The sequence below is a fragment of the Anomaloglossus baeobatrachus genome, chromosome 1 (genome assembly GCF_048569485.1).
Source record: "Anomaloglossus baeobatrachus isolate aAnoBae1 chromosome 1, aAnoBae1.hap1, whole genome shotgun sequence".
NCBI lineage: Eukaryota > Metazoa > Chordata > Amphibia > Anura > Aromobatidae > Anomaloglossus > Anomaloglossus baeobatrachus.
Window position 1 is genome coordinate 173,242,869 of NC_134353.1, and position 25,230 is coordinate 173,268,098.

At 39.7% G+C, this 25,230-nt stretch overlaps 1 protein-coding gene across 1 annotated transcript in view; it reads right to left on the bottom strand.

Annotated features, from left to right (window-relative positions):
* GALNTL6 (polypeptide N-acetylgalactosaminyltransferase like 6) overlaps positions 1-25,230 on the bottom strand; it is a 2,628,190-nt gene that overhangs the window by 229,492 nt on the left and 2,373,468 nt on the right. Inside the window, exon 9 of the mRNA XM_075347205.1 lies at positions 10,798-11,019. Within this exon, the coding sequence (XP_075203320.1) occupies positions 10,798-11,019 (222 nt within the window). The remainder of the gene's footprint in view (positions 1-10,797; positions 11,020-25,230) is intronic.

Below are 25,230 nucleotides of genomic sequence, written 5' to 3' on the forward strand. Positions count from 1 at the left end.
GACTAAAGCTTTGGGGAGGGCAGTTTCTCAGCACATTATTTATGAATCTGTCATAGAAAAGTACACATAACAGAGAAGAGTAGAAAGGGGTGATTAATGCCGCGCCAAATGATCACTGTGCAGATATCAGATTAACGTGTCTTTATTGTTGGCATAGGTCTACGCGTTTCAGGAGCTCTGCTCCCTTCCTCAGGACCGTTAAGCACCAAAGAAACATCAAATCTCTGTGATTTGATGTTTCTTTGGTGCTTAACGGTCCTGAGTAAGGGAGCAGAGCTCCTGAAACGCGTAGACCTATGCCAACAATAAAGACACGTTAATCTGATATCTGCACAGTGATCATTTGGCGCGGCATTAATCACTCCTTTCTACTCTTCTGTTATCTGCCAATGGGTGGCTGCAGCCTTGATCTAAGTTACACACGCGAGTAAAGTAGTTGTGACTTTCACAACTGCATCTGGTGAGTATATTACTCCCCCCTCCTCACCCTGCATATATTGGGGTAATACCCTATCTGCGCTTTTATCTCCACAGCTTTTTTCTAAAAAAGTACACATAGCAACTAATCACAGGTCATATTTCATTTTTCCAGAGCAGAATAAAAAAAACTTGAAAAAGCCAGGTCATGTAAAATACAGAGCACCAGCATTCACAGTAAATCAGCATTTCTGCTAAAAAGAGCATCACTCTGATCAAGAGAAGTGATTGGAAATTATGTAGGCATAAAGTCCTCTAAGACTAATATAATCATTAAAAAATGTAAAAAAAAGGTTTAAAAAATATGAACCCCCTAAAAACAACAAAAAATTGAAATCCCCCTTCTTTTGCTCCTCTGAAAATAAAGCAACAAAAGATTACACATATTTGTCATTTCCGTGTTCAGAAATTCCCAATCTACCAAAATATAAAAACAAGTAATCTGATCAGCAAAGGGCATAGAGGGAAAAAAAATCAAAATGCCAGAATTGCAGTTTTATGGGTTGCCACAACATTGTAATAAAATGCAATAGCAAGTGATCAAAACATCAAACTACCTAAAAATAGTATAGTTTAAAACATCAGCTGAACACACAAAAAATAAGCCATCACTGGGCCCAAGATCCCAAAAAATGAGAATGCTATGAGTCTTGGAAAATAGTGACAAATGCGCAACTCTTTTTAAAATAATTTTTTTTTTGCAACTTAGATAAATGTAAAACTATACATATTTGGTATTTGTGAACTCAAACTGACCTGGGGAACCATATTACTAGGTAGGTTTTAGCTATAGTGAACAAAGTAAATAAAAAAAAAAGAAAAATTAAATGTGGAATTGTACTTTTATTGCAATTTCACCATACTTGGATTTTGTTTCCATTTTCAAGTACATTATGGGTCAGAAAGAATGGTGTTATTAAATATTACAAGTCCTCATAAAGCTACTTTGATGAAAAATCAAAAAGTGATGACTCTTGGAAGAAGGGGAGGAATATACAAAAACGGAAAATAGCCCGAGGTGTAGGGGTTAATCTCAGAGTACAGTAAATGAGACAATCATAGACCTTTATAAGGGATAGAACAGCTGAAGAAAAAAACATAAATTGCACGTCCAAAAATCATACTTTGATCTAATGCCCCTAGGAAAACATTTATATACCTGAACATGTGGTTCTTGTTTTAATATTCTGATCAGACTGTATGAAGCCCACTGCCATGTCTCGGAAAACCTCTGAGTGGAACCCACTGGGCAGGAGATGTCCAGCAACATAGTGCAGGTTAAAAATGGTAGACACGTCCCAGCTCCCACGCTAGTGCCCTGGCATTTGATTGCCTAGATTGCATCATGAAGGTGGTGGGCGCATGCGCTTGCGCTCTCCTCTAAACACCAAGAGGACATGGCCAGTCTATTTCCAGCTGCGGGGCAATTTCAGGGCTGCACACAGAATGTGTGCATTACCTACTACTTTCCCCCTAAGGAAGTGGCGGCATACCCTGTGAGACCGTGAAATATGCATTGGAGCACTTGTACCTCAAATCCTGCAGGCATTATTTCTCAAACAGGTAATACTCCGTACATTTGTGGGGCTTTCTCTCTCACCTAACCGTGATTTTGTTCTGCTGTCCATGAATTTTCGGCACCTTCCATTATCTATGGCTGTAATTTAAACAGCCTATAATCTATGCAGATGCTACTACTAGTTCTGTCCTATTGTATGCAACCCACTTGAGTAGGCACCCCCATCCCAGGATCTGAGCAAATTTTTTTTCCACATTCACCCTCCTGCTATCTTTTCTTGTCATGTTTTTAATGTATGCACTTTTGCACTTTGTGTAATATTTTTACAATAAATATGTCATGATTCAGCATATGCTCATTGTTCTCCAGTTTTTATGATGTCTATTATGAGTTGTTGCTAACACGTGGGGGGCTACAGGCATGCCCTGATATTGTATTTGATTTAATGGATTCAAAGTATTTGATAGAAAAAAAAACATGATTACCCCCCCAAAAAAAGTTACAATGAAAATATGTTCATTAAATATACAACATATCACTTTTGATGTTTAAACCATTTGGAATATGAGAATCCAATTCAAAAATCAAATTTGCCTCCTATTATTTCAATGAATGCTATTTATCACCTGCACATTTGGGTGCATTGATTTTTTCAAAGGCTGTCACTTTCAGATGTCACCAACATCTCCCCTATGAACACCTAGAAAGTTTTCTGGAATTCTCCTCCTCAGGAGACACACAGTGCAACCAACATGCTGTAAATGTAATTTATAGTACGTTGGTTGCAGTACGTGTGGCGCCCCTGACCTGCTCTGGCACAATTGAGTACTGCACCCATGCTGGGACAGTACTTCCAGGTAACCCTAAAGGCCAGAAAGAGGTGTGTACGCACAGACACATAGCAACCAGTTCCCCCACACCATTAGATGGGACACTTGGGTAGTCTCTGGAGGGGTCTTGCCTTCAATTCTTATCAATGGGTGTAGTGGAGTGGCTAGTAGCTAAAGTGCAGAGGCTGTCAAGAAAGGAGTGGAGCGAGCCAGTCTGGTAGTGGAGTGCGGCAGTTGCTAGGAGACATGCGTGGCCACTAGTCAGACCCTGCGCGGTGAAGTGACAGTTGGCGGGGGAGAACGGTTACCGGGTCAGTTAGTCAGTCAGAGAGGATGGGGGCTGCCGGTAGCTAGGCACGTACGGGGAACAGGTCCGTAGAGCAGATTTCAGTTTTAACTATCTGCTAAACCTGTCGGTGAGGGGAACTACAAGTACCTCACCAACCACAGGGAGTCCGAGCCTCAGCAGCAACGCATGGACCCATAAGGGGAAAGAGCTTGAAGCTGCCTCACCTGGTCCATGCTGCCGGCAAATGGTCTAAACACAGGGGAGAAAAGGCAGTTGCGACTCCCTGGATAGACCCCATGGTACTTTAAGTCAGGGGTTATCTGAATTAAGAAGTGCTAAGAAGGCGAGCTAACTGTTTACCATTCGACTGGTCCGAAGGAGTCCTGGTTCTTACCTGGTTAATCACAGCATCGCCCGGGTCAGCTTACCTTAACAACTGAAGTGAGTAAAAATCAGTTAAAAGATTTTTGGACTCTGCCTGTGTTATTTTGGAATCTGCTACCCTGCTCAATCGAGCCCCTGGGTCCTGCCTCGCTCACGGGAGGCTACGTCACCTGGCTGCAGACCACATTAGCCCCAGACGCTCATAAAACCTGCAGTGGCGGTCATCCACATCCCTGACCGCAAACTGTGAGTTGAGTCATGACACATACAAAGTAAAAACTGACAGTACCTGTTGCCATACTGAAGAAGCCCTGTGACGTCCCTGAAGAGACTCAACATCCCTGGGGTGACACATGCGCAGCCAACAAACAATGAATTTATAAAAAGAAAATAAGCAGCACACAGATTAAATTATAAAAAAGTGGGCTACTGAATGTATACCACATTGCGACTGCTGTGTACACATTACATAGGAGACCAACTGCTATATATACATAATATAGGTTATTGTTATGATCCAGTAATCATGGAAAATCACAAAAAAATCCCATTAGTAGAAAAAACACCAAGAAAAGCAAGAGTAGTTTGAACCTGAGCTGACGTCAATCCCCTAACTATCAGACTACACTAGAAGTAGCCGTGAAGTGTTCCTAAACTCCTAGACACCACGTCACAGCTGGAGAAACTAGCTACACCTCACAGATAGAAATGAGGAAACCTACCTTGCCTCAGAGAAGTCCCCAAAGGAATAGCCAGCCCCCGACATATAGAGATTACGGTGATATAGGAAAACACGATACACAGATAAGACAAATAGATTTAGCAAAGGCGAGGCCCGACTACCTAGATACAAGGGAAAGAAAAGGAAACTGATTGCGGTCAGTACAAAAACCCTGCAGAAAAATACCAATCTCCTGATAGTAAAAATGGCCCTGGAGGTCAAACGACCTCACCCCCGCTATATCAGGTACTCTTGAAAATAATGGAAGAAACAAATACCAAAAAGAACACAAAAAATACAAAAGTGCAAATAATCAAGTTTGACAGGGAGAATCTCCCTTTTCTTGCAGAGAAGGTAGCAAAGAAGAACCCGCATACTCATCAAACTAGACAAGCAAATGTTCACCTGCAAGAAAACAAATTTCAAGCAAAACAAGAGAAAAACAAACACCCTAAGGTGTAAACCAGTTAGCAAAGCAAAAGCTTGCAAACTTATCTGCAGAGGTCTTGCACAGGAAAACAGGGAAGGACAGAACTCCAAAACAGGTTCAGAGACTGAGGAAAATTAAACTATCACCGGTGCCAGCAAGGCAAAAAGTTCTCTCCTATATACACCAGGTTTGTCTGCAATAGGGCTTTCTTAATTCCGAATTAACGCCGACACCTGTCTGAGTAACAGACTCAGACTAAGCTTGACTACTATTCCTGGCCACCAGAGGGAGCTCCAAAAGAGCACCCACACAGATGACATTCACAACAGGTGATGCTACAACTGTTGTATGTCCACTTAGTGAGGGATACTGCCAGCAATCGCAATATCACCTAACTAATTAACATACAGAAGCCACAGTATCACCATTATAATGTATATGAACTGCTGTATATACATTATGTAGGTGATACTGCAACTGCTGTATGTACATTACTTAGATAATACTGCCAAGAGTTAATGTATCAGCTATATGATGTACATACAGCAGTCTATATACATTAAATAGGTGATACTGCGATTGCTATATATACATTACAATACAGACACTGCTAGCAGTCTCTGTATCACCTACTTAATGTACATACAGCAGCCGTAGAATAACCTACATAATTTATATAGACTGCTCTATGTACATGTTATAGCTGTTACTCTGACTGCTGGCAGTATCACCTATGTAATGTACATACAGCAGCCACAGTATCACCTGTATAATGTACACACAGCAGTCGTTTGAGATATATATATATATATATATTTTTTTTTTTATGGCGATGCTGTGGCTGCTTTATCTACATTACTTAGGTAATACTGCGGCTCTTATATGTACATTACATAGATAATACTTCCAGCAGTCAAAGTGCCACCTATATAATGTGCAGTACATCCAGTAGTCTATATACATTATATAGGATATACTGCCACTGCTGCATGCTCATAGAAATTGTCATATTGAAACTCACCCAGATGGGGGAGGGTGCAGAGCTGAATGGTCCAATGTAGTGTGACAGGCATTGGGCAGCAGAAGACTAGGATCCCCAGGACTGGTGAGGATAGGTCCACTATTCGCCTTCAAAAAGACATTCTGATGCTGGCTTTGGCCAGTGTTAGATAGAAAGGCATGTGTGCACCGTGGCAACCTTTCTCTAAGTGCGCGCTGTAGCGGCCTGTGTCAGAGCAAGTGCGCACACACACTTAAATGGCTGGTGGCTTTGAACGGCAAAGTGGACAGCTGGGTCTTTAAGACTCTGGTGTAAATCCCTGTGTGTGCATGCGCTTTGACATAGGCCACCATGTTGCGCACAGGACTGTACTCCACAGTCTTAAAGGAGCCAGTGGCTGGAAAGCAGGCACCGTGATGGCCCTCCATGCACATTTCCATCACGGCCCAACAGGAAAATCCCTCTTGTGCCAGATTACCAGTCCACAATACAGATAATAAGCTGCACACTAACCACTACAAAAATATTAACATGAAAAATGTCTTTTTTCTGATTAGATTACCAGTCCAGGCCTGATTTAATTAATATATTACTCATGCTATCAAGTACCAATTGAATGTAATGTAATAACATAATCTATGGTGCTAATAAGCAATATAAATTACTATATGCCATTTATGCTACCTTAAAAAAATTAAAGATATACATATTATCTTTCATCACACTATTAGTTATAAGAGTGAAGCAGGTACTAAGAAATATGAATGCCTATGTAATAGCTAGCTCCGGAGCAGTTAACACAAGTCATTTAGATATAAGAACCTTTTTGCTCCTTTTGTTACTCTTGTTATATTACTGTTGTGTAGGCAGTTATACAGCAGCAAGGTAGCGTACTTAATCACACTCAATTGGTCTTTATAAAACATGTTACGCTTCTATTAGAAAGTTATGAGACTGGGAAAACAGCCAGCCTAGGAATAAAATAAACCATCTAAAAAAATGAACTCAGCAGTTTCTCTTGCAGCTTGTCCACTTTTATTTTCTTTCAGCTATTTATAAAACAAAACCTTTTCTTATATTGTTTGTGTACATGATATCATGGTGTATACAGAGAATGGTTATAATCACTGCCTGTAAGCAGATATAAACTGGTTTCTGCAATACATCTTTGGAAGAAAAGTTGACTTATTCAGACATCATCTATCCATATACTGTATTATTAGTGATTCAAAATAAGAGCAAAAGAAAAAAAGAAAAGCAGTTTGATGATGCATTATAATAACCTCAGTGTAATCCTAAGGCTGAATTCACATGATGGTATGCATCCCATGTGAGTGCATCTGATGCGATATGCTAATGACCCTGACAATAGCAGCATGCTGTGACTTTTCCCTCATCCAGAATCTGATTAAGAAAAAAGCTGACCATCTGCTCTCCCTCTCCCGAAACAGCTGTCTGCGGATGGATACCTGGCCTTGGTATTTCCCTTGTCATATCTTTAAACTCGTCAAGAGCTGGATATTGACTAAAAGGGCCACTTAATATGGTGGTTATGGTGGTCTCCTAAAAATAGCCACTCCTTGGCTAGGTCCTTCCCGGAGGGATATCTGGCTATTTTCTGTCGAGACTCCTAACAGAGGCACTACAGACCTTTTTGATTTGCATACTTCCCAGGAGGCAATGCACCTAGGATTTCACCGTGTTGAGCGCCTTTGCTGGCTGCCGGCAGTGTTTTCTGTGGCTGATCTCCCTGAAATCAGTGATTGTTTTGTCTTGCTGGTCTACTAGGCATTGCTCCCACCTAGCCAGATTCCTACTGCACACTGATGAGGGGCAATACCCCGAAACAGCTGTCTGTGGATGGATACCTAGCCTTGGTATTTCCCTTGTCATATTGTCATATCTTTAAACTCGTCAAGAGCTGGATATTGACTAAAAGGGCCACTTAATATGGTGGTTATGGGGGTCTCCTAAAAAGAGCCACTCCTCGGCTAGGTCCTTCCCGGAGGGATATCTGGCTATTTTCCATGTCGAGACTCCTAACAGAGGCTCCCCAGACCTTTTCGATTTGCATACTTCCCAGGGACAATGCACCTAGGATTTTACTGTGTTGAGCGCCTTCACTGGCTTCCGGCAGTGTTTTCTCTGGCTGGTCTCCCTCAAATCAGTGATTGTTTTGTCTTCATCTTTGACTAACATTGGTCTGAGTGCAATGCAAGATTTTCTAGCATTGCACTCATTGGAGTCATACTTTCCTGTGAGCATACCCTTAATAACATAGTTGCCTACTTGTGATTGGGTGACATTTGGAGCTCTTGTAAATAGCTTACTGTATGGAGATTTTTTTTCATAAATTGTTCTATTGTTTATCTAGATATTGAGATATTAAAAAATGTATATATCTATAAAGTTCATTTAATTCAATAAGATCTACCAATGCATCATTCTCCATTGCTTTTTAACATGTGTTTAGTTCTTAATGGCTAATAGATATGGGATACAGGAAATGTTGGCTAAAATGGTTGATTGATCAAAGCACCACTGATCATGCATTCACCATGTTTTTTTTTAAAGAGCCCCAGCACCAATCAATACCAGTGGACAGAGTGATACATTGTGCCTTTCTGACCATAGTCTAATATTTAAAAAGTGGTTGGCTAAATAAATGTCTATAACTGTTTGTTTGTTTTTTTACTAAATTTGGAAGTCTTGCCTTTTATTTTTTTAAGTTCCATCTTATTTTAAGATTTTACGACATTGTATGCATTTTGTAGTGAGTACTTGTCATGACTGTATCCTGCCTGGGGAAGACCTCGAGCGAGTCTGGTATCTGAAGATCACAGTGCCTTTTGGCTGACAGATCCACTGCTGTCACTTGATAAACATTTTCTTTCTAGTAGCACTGTAAAGGTTAAACCTAGCTGCTGGCTGCAGCTTTTAACCCCTTGACTCCCGGGCGATTTTCAGGGGTTTTTTTCGATCCCCTTCTTCTGAGAGACGTAATTTTTTATTTTTCCATCAATCTTGCAATATGAGGGCTTGATGTTGCGGGACGAGTTGTACTTTTAAATGAAATCATGAGTTTTAGCATATAGCGTACTGGAAAATGACATAAAAAATCCAAGTGTGTAAATATTGCAAAAAAAAGTGCGATTGCACGATTGTTTTGGGGGTATTTTATGCACCGTGTTCACTATATGGTAAAACTGATATGTCAGTGTGATGCCTCAGGTCGGTACAAGTTTGTAAACACAAAACATGTATAGGTTTACTTTTATCTAAGGGGTTAAAAAAGTTCACAATTTTATCACAAAAAATGGCGCTCTTTTTGCATCACATTTCATTTTTCGGGCTCTATACCACAGTGATGGCTTGTTTTTTGCGTCTTGAGCTGACATTTTTAATGGTACCATTTTGCACAGATGCTACATTTTGATCGCCTGTTATCTCATCTTGCGCAAAATACGTTGCAATCAAAAAATGTAATTTTGTCATTTGGAATTTTTTTTTTGCCTCAACGCCGTTTACCGATCAATTAATTGATTTTATATTTTGATTGATTGGGTGTCTCTGAATGCGGTGATACCAAATGCATGTATACTTTTTATTGTTTTAACCCTTTAACTTTGAACTTTTTTATTTTTTTATTTTTTCAATTTTTTAAAACTTTTTTTACCTTTTAATATTTTACTAGTCCTCTTAGGGGACTAGAAGGATCAGCAGTCTATTCACTCTTCCATTTCTCCAGATTACAGCTACACACCTGAGATCTGCAGAAAAGCAGCTCTCCTATTACACATTGCAGTTTGCCAGGTGTAAGAGGAACTGACTCATAATAGCGACAGGAGTGATCACATGACCCTGTGCTACCATGACAACCATCGGATCCACGTAATGATGTCACGTGACTTCCGATAGCGCCAAGTAAGTGAATACTTACCACGGCGCGCTGTTTCATCTTGCTGTCCCATTTTGACAGCGAGATGCAAGGGGTTAACAGGCACGAGTGGGTAGTGAATCCACTCTTGCCTGATAGCCACACATGTCAGTTGTTCAAATCAGCTGATATGTCCAGGGATCGCTGCCGACTGCCCACGGAAGGCGGCGGGGATTACCCTCACATGATCCATGATGTACTCAGTATGTCATGTGTCGTGAAGAGGTTAATATCAGGTTCTGCTCTTTGGGATTACTACCCATTCCTATTTGAGTCATGTGATATGATTACATAATACCAGGTGAGGGAAACTGAATCCTCATTTCTATGTGGTCCACTTTGGAAGGAGCCAGCTCTGGAAAAAGCTTGTCAGAAGTGTCTGCTTCACTGAAGCTACTTGGAGTGTTTTTCTTTTTCAAGTCTATTTCCCCTGTCTGTTTTCCTACATTTATGTTTCTGTATTGTAGTGACGAGACTAATGATCTTGTTGGCCTGCTCACTAGCCAGGATCAGTTTTAAGGCTAGCAATGGTTTAGGAATGTGGTTGAAAGAACCTGTAGAGGAGCACAGTTAACAGCTTGAGGTGAGTTCAGGAGGTGTTCCCTCACCACGATCGCTAGTAGCAGAGACCTCCATTGTATCATGACACCTATGTACTTAGTGTGTTGTGTCACCTGCTGGGGTTTTTGCTCACTTCAGGCTAAACCCTGTTAGTCACTGCATGACAGTACCACCCATTATCTGCTTGGGGTGCTACCTATTTTGTTGAAATTTTACAGAATGGCATATTTTTGGGAGGGAGGGAGGGATTGTGTACAAAATGTTATTTTCATTTTGCACATAGGTCATGTTGTCCAAAAGATTATATTATTTGTGAATTATTATTAGTAGTAGTAGTTCTGCTCCTATTTTGAAGGATGAATTTGAGTTATTATTATATAACTCCACATACCACATATATAAGCACAGTGACAACCACAAGCAAAATAAACAGCCACCCACAGCTTCCTCAGCAATAAAATGTAATCTTAATTTTAAATATTGTTCCGGTTGATCAGCTGATCACAAACACTTGGTTATCTTCTTGGGTAAATGAACAAGGTATTAGTATACTGCATAAATAGTTAAAAGGTAACCAGTATATTGCATAAACATTATATAATAATATTGAAAATATGCATTATATTGTATATGAACTAAAGAAATGTACCTCTCCCCAGGCTGCAGGCGGAGGCTCTACCGGTGGGTAATATTTTGGTATATCCCATGCTACTTGAGCCATGAACCATTTGAAGTCTTTACACTTGAGATGTTTGCGAAGTTCCTTTTGAGATGTGAGATCTCCAGTAGACAGATGTCTGTATTCAGGTCTTCTCTGGTAGATATACTCTGCAAATTCATCCATCCAGGTTTCTGCCACACGTTTCAGATTCTAATATACAAGAATTGTATACTACTGTTAGTAGCATAGTTCTTTTGAAATATTTAATGCAAAATTGTACATCAAGTAATTATGACCTTTGTTTGATAGAATCAGATTAATGGCTCAATTAGTTTATTAAACGAAAAGTACTGAGATGTAACTGCACTGCAGGGATTAATGAGACTGAAATTAATCAAGAACAGACAAAATCATTAATCAGATTGCTTTTCTTTTAACCTGTTATTGTTTTAGGACACAGACATAGCTAAAGTTGAAGGTGAACATAAAGTAAATTATTTATTTTTCGTAAAACTTGGTAAAGATCTAGAACAGTATCATAGTGGGTTTTTTTCTTAATAAACAGCCTGTTTTGTATGATGGAATAAGGTGTCCATCCAGGTCAAAGTTGTCCATAAAAGAATCATGGTAAAGGGATTTATATTAAATTATCTTTATAATTCATCAATAACACTGGTTCTAACTTTAACTGCTGGGTTACCATGACTAATATAATATATAGCGCTATTAATTCCACAGCGCTTTACATACATTGGCAACACTGTCCCCATTGGGCTCACAATCTAAATTCCCAATCAGTATGTTTTTGGAGAGTGGGAGGAAACCCATGCAAAAATGGTGAGAGCAACAGATGTTGTCCTTGGTGGGATTTGAACCGAGGCCCCCAGACTTCAGTGCTAACCACTGAGCCACCATGCCACCGACTAAAACAGGGATCCTAGGTCCTTTGTTCTTCCTCACCCCAGTCGCGTTTCAATTAGGCATCAAATATTAGCACTTCAGATTCAATGACAAATGATAAAAGAGTCATTGAGTCTGATGTCATTGAGTGTTATCTTCTAGATGCCTAATGCTACGATAAATCTATCTAATTGCATAGTGATACTTTCCCTGCCTGTCAATTAGTTCCGCACATTCTTGTTTTTATCCATATTACTTCTGTATTTATAGGTCTTCCTATATGAAAACAGGGCTATGCTGTAAGTTTTCCACACGGTTACATAAAATTGCAGCACCCATTCCAGTCTAAAGATAGCATGTTATATTAGTTTAAAAGGAAATATTAAGATGTACATAAGATGAAACAAATATAATACACTTAAAGACAAATGCAATTCCAACTTAAAACATAGCTCAATAATGAAGAAATAATTTCAAAGTTAAGAAAGAAATCTCCATAAATCATTTTATATACAACTGTATCCATGATCCTATTGAAATCCGTCAACACACTATTCCAAGTCCATGTTGTAAACATATCAAATGTGCAAATGCTTATGAGGTCTTATATCTTCTATTCCTCACCAAAAAATTACTCATCACCCAAAGTACAGAAGCAACAGAAGCGACATTAGTGATAAATACAGTACATATTATGTGATTTGTAAATATAGACTTGTAAATGATAGATTCTTATTATACATTAAAAAGGTACCCTGTAGTTATATTGACCTGACTCTCACACAGATACATATTACCTAACATTGCAGCTGCAGTCAAAACTCTTTAAAATGGTGGTCCACAATGTGGAAACCTCTAATTGATAGCTCGGAGTGCAGCATAATTCAAGCTAAAATAGCTTTCATTATCTCCTAGACCAATTTTTCCTAACTCCAGTGGTTAAGAGTTAAGCCCCCATCACACACAGCGAGATCACTAGCGAGATCGCTGAAACATCATAGGTTTTGCGATGTATCAGCGACTTCACCAGCAATATCGCTGTGTTTGACAAGCAGCAGCGAGCTGGCCCCTGCTACTAGGTCACTGATCATTACAAAACGGGACCATTTTTTGCTTGTTGGTTTCCCGCTGTGCAGCACGCATTGGCGTGTTTGACAGTGGGAGACCAACGATCTGAATGTGCAGAGTAACCCGTAAGCGGCAGTACGCTGGTAACCATGGTGCACATCGGGTAACTTTGCTTAGTTAGCCAATGTGTACCATGGTTACCAGTGTACGCCGGTTACAGGCTGCAAAATTCTGGCTCCATGCACACGTAGCCAGGGTACACATTGGGTAATGATGCAAAACGCTTTGCATAGTTACCCGATGTGTACCCTGGCTACCAAGCACAGCGTCGTTACACGGGTCGCTGGTGGCTGGTGGCTGGTCTCTGATCGCTGTGGAGATCTGCCTGATTGACAGCTCACCAGCGACCATGTAGCGACGCTCCAGTGATCCCTGCCAGGTTGGATCACTGGTGGGATCGCTGGAACGTTGCTATGTGTGACGGGACCCTTACCCACAGTGCATGTTTTCAGGATTTTCTTAGTACTGCACAGGTGAAAATCTAATCAAGCAAAAAGGTAATGATTGCAAAACCTATACAATATCTAAGGAAATCTTAAAAACATGCACTGTTGATGGGTTTTGAGGACTGGAGTTGGAGAACACTTTCCTTGACGAGCATCTCTCCTCAGCTTTCATCCTTTTGTCTCATTTGTCTCATTCTTTTCTGAAGCCTTCATAGTGACCTTACAGGAGACATGACCTCTCACCATCATTTCTATACTAAACCTTTTCAACTGGATATTATCTTGACATTAAATTTACCTATTTGCACAATAACGCCATGAATAACATTAAAGAAAAAACACCTTTAGACAATTCAAAATAACTGAAATTGAGTTCTCTTTCTAAAAGGAGTTCTCACAGAAATTTGATTAAAATAAATAAAATACTTTTAGAAATGAAACATTTTTCCAAATACCTTTATTTAGTGGCTCAGTTGTTAGCAGTGTTGCATTTCAAAGCTGTGGTCCTGGTTTCAAATCTCACCAAGTAAAGGAGTTTGTATATTCTTCCCATGTTTACATGGGTTTCTTCAGGGTTCTACAGTTTCATGACATACTCCAAAGACATACTAATAGGGAATTTCTATTGTGAGCCCCAAATGGGGACAGCAATACTAAACTCTGCAAAGCGCTATGGAATTATTGGTTCTATATAAGTGAATAAAATAAATAAGAAATTTAGCAAAAAAAGTATGCTTTAACTAGTGTACTCTGTCAGGATTTTAAAAATGGAATCTTCCATTTAGCAGTGTTCAACCATTATAGGAAGGGCTGTGTAATAAATTAGACAGACATACTCTCTGCCTGGCACTAGAACTGTCAGGCTGATTGAGATGAATATTCACTCTCAGGCAGATAAAGGTTATTTACTCCTTTAGTCCACTACGCTTAGTATCCTTTCAGGTTGACTTAACTGAGCAATGCGAGTTCACAATGCCTGAAAGGATGCCATTCTGACATGACATTTGTCTCGAGCAGATGTTTTTTACTCTGCCCATCCTACTGTGTATCCTCTGAAATCTAGAACAGGTGCACACACATTTATGGCAGTTGCCATCTTTAAAATCGTGCATGAGATAAAGTATTCCTTTCTGCTAAATAAAGGTATTTAGAAGAAAAAAAAATTAAATGTTCATTATTTATTTTATTTATTTTATAACATTTCTCGGACAACCCCTTTAAGGGCGAAATAGCCAGACCTCTTGCAGTTTAGTGAATTGGACTAAAAAGGAATCTGTCATCAAGTGTATGCTTGCCAAATTAAAGGCAACAAAAATTAGAGACTTATTCCAACATTGTGCTACTACTTTGAGATACAGAACTGCAACAAATAAAACAGAGGTATGCACCACAGTGTCTCTACTCAGTGCTACAAAGCTGCAGCAAACAAAGTAGTGGTGTGAAATCATTTTTTATTTGCTGCAGATTTTCTAGTCCTCTCAGTGACAGTCTTTTTATAACATTGCCTGCAATGTTGATTAACAACTTTCTGCTTATACTGGGCAATGACATAAACCTGCTTATCAATGTTGGGGAGGGGGGGATAGCCATAGCTATATCATGAACAGTGATGACTGCATAGTTGAAATTCATCGTTGAGAGGACTAGCAAAGATGCAACAGATGAAATAGTGATTAATTAAAAATTTAAGCAGGAAACCCAGTAAGTGAACCAGAAATGAAATAAGGATTTCTCCTATACAGTTTTCTGCCATTGAATGGAGTAGCATAAATCAAGTGATATGTTTTTTTAAAACATCAAAGTATCTAAAGGGGGCTTTACACGCAACGACATCGCTAACGAGATGTCGTTGGGGTCACGGAGTTTGTGACGCACATCTGGCCTCGTTAGTGACGTGGTTGCGTGTGAATCATATGAACAACTGCTAACGATCAAAATTACTCACCTAATCGTTGACACGTTGTTATAATCCCAAATACCATTGCTGTTGCAGGACGCAGGTTGTTCGTCGTTCCCGAGGCAGCACACATCGCTATGTGTGACACCCTAGGAATGACGAACAACACCGCACCTGCATCCTCCGCAACTAGGTGGGCGTCACTTTCTTTCGGCTGCTCCCCACCCCTCCGCTACTATTTGCCAGCTGCCGTGTGATGTTGTTGTGACGCCGCACGAACCGCCCCCTTAGAAAGGAGACGGTTCGCCGGCCACAGCAACGTCGATAGGCAGGTAAGTACGTGTAACGGGTCCTAGCGATGTTGTGCGCCATGGGCAGCGATTTGCCCGTGATACACAACCGACAGGGGCGGGTGTTTTCACCAGCAACATCGCTAGTGATGTCGCTGCGTGTAAAGCAGTCTGTAGTCTAGTTCACTGCAACCATATGAGGTTTGGGTGCTGCAGCTGAAATAAAGACAATAAAATACTCCTATATTATGGCCTTTTGAAAGTGACCTAAGACCTATTTCCAAACTAATTTAAGCTGTGCATCCTTCCTAGAAATAAACAATCCAGCAAGTTGCCAAAACTGAAATGACAAATGCACACCTTGTGATGTCGGTAAAAGCATTTTTTTAAAACATTATTTTGCTCAATAAAGTTAACATAATTGAAATTAGCATATAAAACTAGTATAGCAAGCCTTTATTACCCCTGAACAATAAATCACAGGCAGTAAACTATAACTTTAGTGTTGGGCATATCTGAAAAATCCCACCTTAGCTTACATCACTATCAGAATATGTCATGAGACATTTTATAGCTTTCGCTCCAATAATTTGATTAATAGCACACATTCCTTTTAGCCTGTTAACAAGACTGTTTATGTTCTCTACAAACCTGTCTGTATTTATGGCACAATACTCTAGAGTTATCAGCTCTACCCGCTTTGGCTTTCAGGTATAGATTGGCTGCTTTTAGCTTGTTTGTAGAAATAAAGATTTTGCTGCCCATCAATAATGGCCATATCTAAAAGGATGAAAACTGTGAAAAATAAAAAAAAAATAAAATAAAGACGCCTAAATTATCTTGAGAATACCCAGGTAATCTGTCTTTTTAATGCTCAGTAGTTTTAATGTGACAACTATAAAGCATTAAAACAACCATGAATTTTAATAAGATTTGTAGAGAATAAACAGGAAAAAAATAGCGTCATTGAAGAATTTATGGAAGTAGTTACATTTTTTTACAAATTCTAAGAGGATTTCCAATTTTCATGAAGATAATCTTGACAACATGAAACCTTGCTCAAACATTTTTATGACCATACAAAATACCACACACATAAACTAAAATATTCATGGATACTTTTCCCATTGCAGTAGGAGTGACTTCTACAATTACAAAAATCACCCAATAATCATGCACACATGAAGAAAGGAGAAGGTCTCTCCAAAAGATAGAGGGATGCATGGTATCTGAGAGAAAGCCACTCAGCCAACAACAAGCTCTGTGAACATGTTTGGTGATACATATACTATACTTAACAAGGAATAAAGAAAAGATAAATGTCCATTGATTTAAAAAGTGAGCCCAAATAGTGACTGCAATTCTATCAAGTGTCTTTGAATTTGTAGATGGCTAATTGTCAGGTCTGGTCACAAGTTCCTTATTCAGCTGACATTTTGAGAATAGTACTGTAGAACTGTGTAGTCTGAAAGAAAACTTGCAGTAACAAGTGCAAAAAGAGAACATCTACTACTTATGTGTTTGTGAATCAATATAAAACCCTTTATTCATAAATTATTAAAAATTAGATATCTATTCCATTGTGCTGTTTTGGTGGTCTATCCCGTGGCCAAACACTACCATTAATGAACCAGAGAGTACATTTTTAACTCCCTAGTATGTTTGGTTGTTGCTTAGTGTTTCCAAATATATTCCTTGCCCCAAAAATAAGCCCTGGAAGGAATTTTTAGCATTTTCGGCATAAGGCTTAAAGGCTTAAATATAAGCCATACCCCAAAAATAAGCCATACTTGCGTTTCAATAATGAAGTGTTTTGCAGTTAAAAAAGTTAAAGAATACTAGAGGACACTTCATTATAGCAAGCAGACACCCCCAAAAGAGAGTAGAAAGAAAACAGAAGACCCCACAATCATACTCACCAAATGCCGAATGGAAAGACCTGCAGTGTAACGCAGACCCACACACATCAGATCGCACATCCACACATCAGTTTGCACACACATCAGATTGCACACACATCAGGTCACACACCCACACACATCAGGTCACACACCCACACACATCAGATCACACGCACACACACACACACACACATCAGATTGCACACACACATGAGATTGAGCACACACATGGAGCACCCCTGAGGTATCAGGTGCCAGAAAATGTAACTTGTGGAAACCCAAACCCCGGAATATCCGTGCCAGTCAACACACCAGTACCTTCAGGCCATACACACTCCCAACACCAGACTGGGAGACTGCCTAGCAACAGGTAAAAAGGATGGGCACTGATTGGATAGTTGCCACCCAATATGTAGGGAGAGACCCAGCAAGGGGAGGATGAGTGGTCAGTTGGGAAGTTGGCGGGAAGGTGTGTGGAGGAAAAAGTCAAGGAGAGGAGAGGTGGAAGTAGAGAGTTGAGAGTGAAAGTACAGAAAGAAAGGAAAAGATCTGAAGTAACAATGGAACACTGCAACAGGAGTGAGGGACTGTGGAGTAAGGAACCGGGACTTCAGGAACCATGGGTTACCTGTGGAAGTGTAATACTCCAGGAACCATGGGACACCTGTGGAAGTCTGTAATCAAGGCTCACAGGACTCAGCACAAGGTGGGGAGCAGACTCTAGAACAGCGGGAGACTTTATGGTCAACTGTTAATTCTGCCAGGTGAGAGGATTTCCAGGATCCCTCACCAACCCAAAGAGTCTGAAGCATCAGCAGCAAAGAGGGGACAGGGGACTGAACCCCTTAAATAGTCTAGGCAGCCTGCAATAGGACCATGACTGAAATGGAGGGGTTTCTCAGAACTTTTAGGCCACGGGAATACATTACAAACAAGTGTGCATGAAGGACAGCTAACCCAGGTCACAGCTGGCATGGAAAACAAGGGGAGCAGGAACACCTGTAACTGGCAACAAGCGGGTCCAGGTGCCAGCCACAAGTAAAAGGCAAGTTGAAACTGCATTACCGGTGTGGACTGTTTCCTTCCCACCTCCATACTCATACATTGACTGTCCCCTACCATTGCCCCCTCATCTTTCACTGTTGGGGCTTGGCCCTGCTTGCGGAGGGCCCAAAACACCTAAGCTGCACTACTCCATCAGCAAATAACATGAATCATATCACTCATACAACTAAACCCTGCAGCGGTATAAATTAATCCTATATATCCTGTAGTGCATTAGTAATGTGACTTGTTGGTAAGTAAGGTTGCCTTTTTTCTGTGATATTTTTTTGATAAACATTTCATGGAAACATTTGAGTCATGTGCAGGGTGCTTTATTGGCAAATACAACAATCAGGCACTGTAAGAAATATAGCCTTAACATTTTTATTTTATTTAGAATAGGCAAATACATTTGCAAATAGGAAGCTAAAGTAATATGTAGTAAGATCTATTTATATTTCTTTTATTTTTATTTATAGTCATGCTCATTGTTATTGTCACCCAAGAAGTTAAGTGCATAATGTGGAATATCTCCTGAAAAAAAATGAATAAAGTGAAACAGCTATTTTGTATAATGTTAAATGTAAAAGATCAAATGATAAACAATAATTTAGAACAAAAAACAAAAGGAGGGAAAATAGAAAAACCTAAAGCATGCTGTGGCACTGGTATTTGCACCCTTTACATTAAATTAGTATGGAAACACATTGACTCACCTGTGGTAAATCACAAATGAGAATCACCTAGGATAAATTATCAGTTCCCATGTAACATGAATTAGCCAATGAACTGCAGTGTTTTTAAAAGACATTGTTCCTTTGTTACAATGGTGAAGACAAAAGAGCTATCTGAGGACATCAGAACTAGAGTTGAGCGCGGTTCGCGGGTCTCCAGTTCTAGGCTCGAGTGATTTTGGGGGCTGTTCGAGATCGAACTAGAACTCGAGCTTTTTGCAAAAGCTCGATAGTTCTAGATACGTTCGAGAACGGTTCTAGCAGCAAAAAGCAGGGCTTTTTACAGCTACAGTGTGCAGGAGCCATCGCTGGCAGCCTGCCAGAAGCTGGTAACCAAGATAAACATAGGGTATCCAACCAAAGCGCTTTGGTTAGTAACCCGATGTTTATCCTAGTTACGTGCAGGAAGCCCACACTTCCCCGCTCAGCTCACTCCGCCCCCTCCTGCCCGCGGTATGTACACATACATACACACACACACACACACACACATACACACACACATGGTCCCGCTCGGCTTACCTGCGGTGATGAAGTCCCGCCATCCCGACCTCAGCACTGTCACTGTCCTCCATGGCCGCCGCTTGTCACATCACCTCTCGCTTCCGACCCGAGACTGACTAGCGGTGACGTCACGGGCCTCTCGCGATACTTGGTGTGAAGGCGGCGGTCATTGAACTCAGTGACAGGGGCTGTCAGTGTGCAGGAGATCAGCACAGGTAATGTACCTTGCTGACAGCAGCACTTGTCATGCCCTGCAGTGACCTGGGCTGACCCATTGATGTTAGCTCAGGTCACTGCACTGCTCTCCCAGCCAATGGGGAACATTCTGCTCTTCATTGACTGGGACAGTGTGGATCGTCATGGAAACCCCTTGGATTACATCAGACCTGAATTTGTTTTTCTTTCTAATAAATTGGTTGAAGAGGGAATGTTTTGGGGAGTGTTTTTTCAAATAAAAATGTGTTTGTCGTCTATTTTTTTTTATTACTGAATGGGTTGGTGATGTCGGGTATCTGATAGACGCCTGACCTCACCAACCTCAGGGCTTGATGCCAGGTGACATTACCCATCTGGTATTAACCCCATATATTACCCCGTTTGCCACCGCACCAGGGCGCGGGATGAGCTGGGGCGAAGCACCAGGATTGGCACATCTAATGGATGCGCCATTTCTGGGGCGGCTGCGGCCTGCTATTTTTAGGCTGGGGAGAGTCCAATAACCATGGACCTCCCTAGTCTGAGAATATCAGGCCCCAGCTGTCTGCTTTACCTTGGCTGGTGATCCAATTTTGGGGGACCCCTACGTGTTTTTTTTTTAATTATTTATTTAATTAAAAAAACAGCGTGGGGTGCCCTCAGTTTTGGATTACCAGCCAAGGTGAGGTTGCCAGCTGTGGTCTGCAGGCTGCAGCCGTCTGCTTTACCCTAGCTGGCTACAAAACTAGGGGGAGCCCTACGTCATTTTTTTTTCATTTTTTTGGCTAAATACAAAGCTAAGCACCCCTTAGTGCCACATGAAAGGCACCAAAGGGTGCTCCACTTTTTCTCCACTTTTTCTCCATTTTTTCTCCACTTTTTCTACACTTTTTCTACATTTTGTCTCCACTTTTTCTACATTTTTTTCTCCATTTTTTCTCCACTTTTTCTCCACTTTTTCTCCACTTTTTCTTCACTTTTTCTCCACTTTTTCTCCATTTTTTCTCCACTTTTTCTCCACTTTTTCTCCACTTTTTATCTATTTTTTCTCCACTTTTTCTCCATTTTTTCTCCACTTTTTCTCCATTTTTTCTCCACTTTTTCTCCACTTTTCTCCACTTTTTCTCCACTTTTTATCCACTTTTTATCCTTTTTCTCCACTTTTTCTCCATTTTTTCTCCATTTTTTCTCCACTTTTTCTCCACTTTTTATCCATTTTTTTCTCCACTTTTTCTCCATTTTTTTCCACTTTTTCTCCAGTTTTTCTCCATTTTTTTCTCCACTTTTTCTCCACTTTTTCTCCACTTTTTCTCCACTTTTTCTCCACTTTTTATCCATTTTTTTCTCCACTTTTTCTCCACTTTTTCTCCACTTTTTATCCATTTTTTCTCCACTTTTTCTCCACTTTTTCTCCACTTTTTCTCCACTTTTTCTCCACTTTTTCTCCACTTTTTCTCCACTTTTCTCCACTTTTTCTCCACTTTTTATCCACTTTTTATCCTTTTTCTCCACTTTTTCTCCATTTTTTCTCCATTTTTTCTCCATTTTTTCTCCACTTTTTCTCCACTTTTTCTCCACTTTTTTCTCCACTTTTTCTCCACTTTTTCCCCACTTTTTCTCCACTTTTTATCCATTTTTTTCTCCACTTTTTCTCCATTTTTTTCCACTTTTTCTCCACTTTTTCTCCATTTTTTTCTCCACTTTTTCTCCACTTTTTCTCCACTTTCTCCACTTTTTATCCATTTTTTTCTCCACTTTTTCTCCACTTTTTCTCCACTTTTTATCCATTTTTTCTCCACTTTTTTTCCACTTTTTCTCCACTTTTTCTCCACTTTTTCTCCATTTTTTTCTCCACTTTTTCTCCACTTTTTCTCCACTTTTTCTCCACTTTTTCTCCAGTTTTTCTCCACTTTTTATCTATTTTTTTCTCCACTTTTTCTCCACTTTTTCTCCACTTTTTCTCCACTTTTTCTCCACTTTTTCTCCACTTTTTCTCCACTTTTTCTCCATTTTTTTCTCCACTTTTTCTCCACTTTTTCTCCACTTTTTATCCATTTTTTCTCCACTTTTTCTCCATTTTTTCTCCACTTTTTCTCCACTTTTTATCCATTTTTCCCCCACTTTTTCTCCACTTTTTCTCCACTTTTTCTCCATTTTTTTCTCCAATTTTTCTCCACTTTTTCTCCACTTTTTATCTATTTTTTTCTCCACTTTTTCTCCACTTTTTCTCCACTTTTTCTCCATTTTTTTCTCCACTTTTTCTCCACTTTTTCTCCACTTTTTCTCCACTTTTTATCAATTTTTTTCTCCACTTTTTCTCCACTTTTTCTCCACTTTTTATCCACTTTTTATCCTTTTTCTCCACTTTTTCTCCATTTTTTCTCCACTTTTTCTCCACTTTTTCTCCACTTTTTCTCCATTTTATCTCCACTTTTTCTCCACTTTTCTCCACTTTTTCTCCACTTTTTATCAATTTTTTTCTCCACTTTTTCTCCACTTTTTCTCCACTTTTTATCCACTTTTTATCCTTTTTCTCCACTTTTTCTCCATTTTTTCTCCACTTTTTCTCCACTTTTTCTCCACTTTTTCTCCATTTTATCTCCACTTTTTCTCCACTTTTCTCCACTTTTTCTACATTTTTTCTCCACTTTTTCTCCACTTTTTCTACATTTTTTCTCCACTTTTTCTCCATTTTTTTCTCCACTTTTTCTCCACTTTTTCTCCACTTTTTCTCCAGTTTTTCTCCACTTTTTATCTATTTTTTTCTCCACTTTTTCTCCACTTTTTCTCCACTTTTTCTCCACTTTTTCTCCACTTTTTCTCCATTTTTTCTCCACTTTTTTCTCCACTTTTTATCCATTTTTTCTCCACTTTTTCTCCACTTTTTCTCCACTTTTTCTCCACTTTTTATCCATTTTTCCCCCACTTTTTCTCCACTTTTTCTCCACTTTTTCTCCATTTTTTTCTCCAATTTTTCTCCACTTTTTCTCCACTTTTTATCTATTTTTTTCTCCACTTTTTCTCCACTTTTTCTCCACTTTTTCTCCACTTTTTCTCCATTTTTTTCTCCACTTTTTCTCCACTTTTTCTCCACTTTTTCTCCACTTTTTCTCCACTTTTTATCCATTTTTTTCTCCACTTTTTCTCCACTTTTTATCCACTTTTTATCCACTTTTTATCCTTTTTCTCCACTTTTTCTCCATTTTTTCTCCACTTTTTCTCCACTTTTTCTCCACTTTTTCTCCATTTTATCTCCACTTTTTCTCCACTTTTCTCCACTTTTTCTACATTTTTTCTCCACTTTTTCTCCACTTTTTCTACATTTTTTCTCCACTTTTTCTACATTTTTTCTCCACTTTTTCTCCACTTTTTCTCCATTTTTTTTTACACTTTTTCTCCACTTTTTCTCCACTTTTTCTCCACTTTTTCTCCACTTTTTCTCCATTTTTTTCTCCACTTTTTCTCCACTTTTTCTCCACTTTTTATCCATTTTTTTCTCCACTTTTTTTCCACGTTTTATACATTTTTTCTCCACTTTTTCTCCACTTTTTCTACACTTTTTCTACACTTTTTCTCCACTTTTTCTACATTTTTTCTACACTTTTTCTCCATTTTTTCTCTATTTTTTCTCCACTTTTTCTCCGTTCTTTTTCTATGGTCGGTCTACCCATTAGCTCTGCCATGCATACTGTAACTCTACACCTACTGCACATGTTACTTTATGATTGACATCTCTTTCGTACCAGAGCTGTCTAAGCCTACTCTGTCCCCATATTTGTCATTACTATATTGTCCTTGTACTGTATTATGACATTTGTATCATGTGTTTCATTTCTTGCTGTGTTGCAATTTTTTTGCTGCATCCCAATTGTACCTCTACATTGTTCGAGTTTATGTTATTGTTCTCTCACTCTTATGTGATACTGATTATTGTCATTTTTCATGATTACATGCAGATAAGTCCAATCTGACGAAGGCTCAGGCCGAAACGTCATTTGTAACTTGTTTTGGACAAAAACATATATAGTTATGAAAATATTTTTTTCTTAATACGGACCAATAAAGAGTGATTTTGCATTACTATCCGTTGTGACTTACTGACTTAGTCTGGGAGATTTAGAGTGCCGAGGTTACTCACTAATTTTATCTATTATTACCTCTGTGCACCTATATACCAGTGAGCAGAGCTTCCTCTACAGTAGTTCTCCTGATTAGGCATGCCCTTACCTCATGAGCAGGGCATTGCAGCTTTGGTAGCAACCATTACGACATGGACTCTGCTGCTGTGGACCCGGGGAGAGTGAGTGCAGATTCATTGCACCCACACTCCTCACATGAAGGGTCCGCACTCCTAGAAAATGGGGGATACGTTCCCTGAGTGTCTCCCCCCCATATTCTAGACGGTCCAGAGTCGTCGTGGGACCCCTTTATTTTTTTTCTTACAATAAATTGGTGAAAGAGGAAATGTTTTGGGGACTGTTTTTTCAAATAAATTTCTTTTGTCGATTTTTTTTTTTTTTTTGTTAGTACTGACAGTTTATGATGTTGGGTATCTAATAGACGCCATGATATCACAAACTGCTGGGCTTGATCTCAGGTGACTTTACAGCTAGTATCAACCCGATTTATTACCCTGTTTGCCACTGCACCAGGGCTTGGGATGAGCTGGGGTGAAGCGCCAGGATTGGCGCATCTAGTGGATGCGCCACGTCTGGGGTGCCTGCAACCTGCTATTTTTAGGCTGTGAAGGCCCAATAACTATGGACCTTCCCACCCTGAGAATACCAGACCACAGCTGTCCGCTTTACCTTGGCTGGTGATCCAATTTGGGGGGGACCCTACTTTTATTGTGTAATTATTAATATTTATAAAATAATTATAAAAAAGAGCCTGAGGGGACCTCCACATTGGATCCCCAACCACGGTAAAGCTGCCAGCTGTGGTTTTCAGGCTACAGCCGTCTGCTTTACCCTAGCTGGCTATCAAAAATGGGGGGACCCAACGTCATTTTTTTTTAACTATTTTTTAAATAGAAAAAATTAATGGGCTTCCCTGTATTTTGATTGCCAACCAAGGTAACGGCAGGCAGATGGGGGTGGCAACCCATAGCTGTCTGCTTTATCTGCGCTGAGAATAAAAAATACCGCGGAGCGCTACGTCTTTTTTTAAAGATTTATTTTTACAGCACTGTGATGTCCAGCAATCAAAATATAGGGAAGCCCATTCTATTTTTAGTTATTTAAATAAATAATTAAAAAAATATATATGGGCTCCCGCTGCATTTTGTGTATTGCTAGCTAAGGGTAATCCAAGCAGCTACTGGCTGCTAACCCCCACTGCTTGGTGTTACCTTCACTGGCAATGGAAAATCCAGGGAAGCAT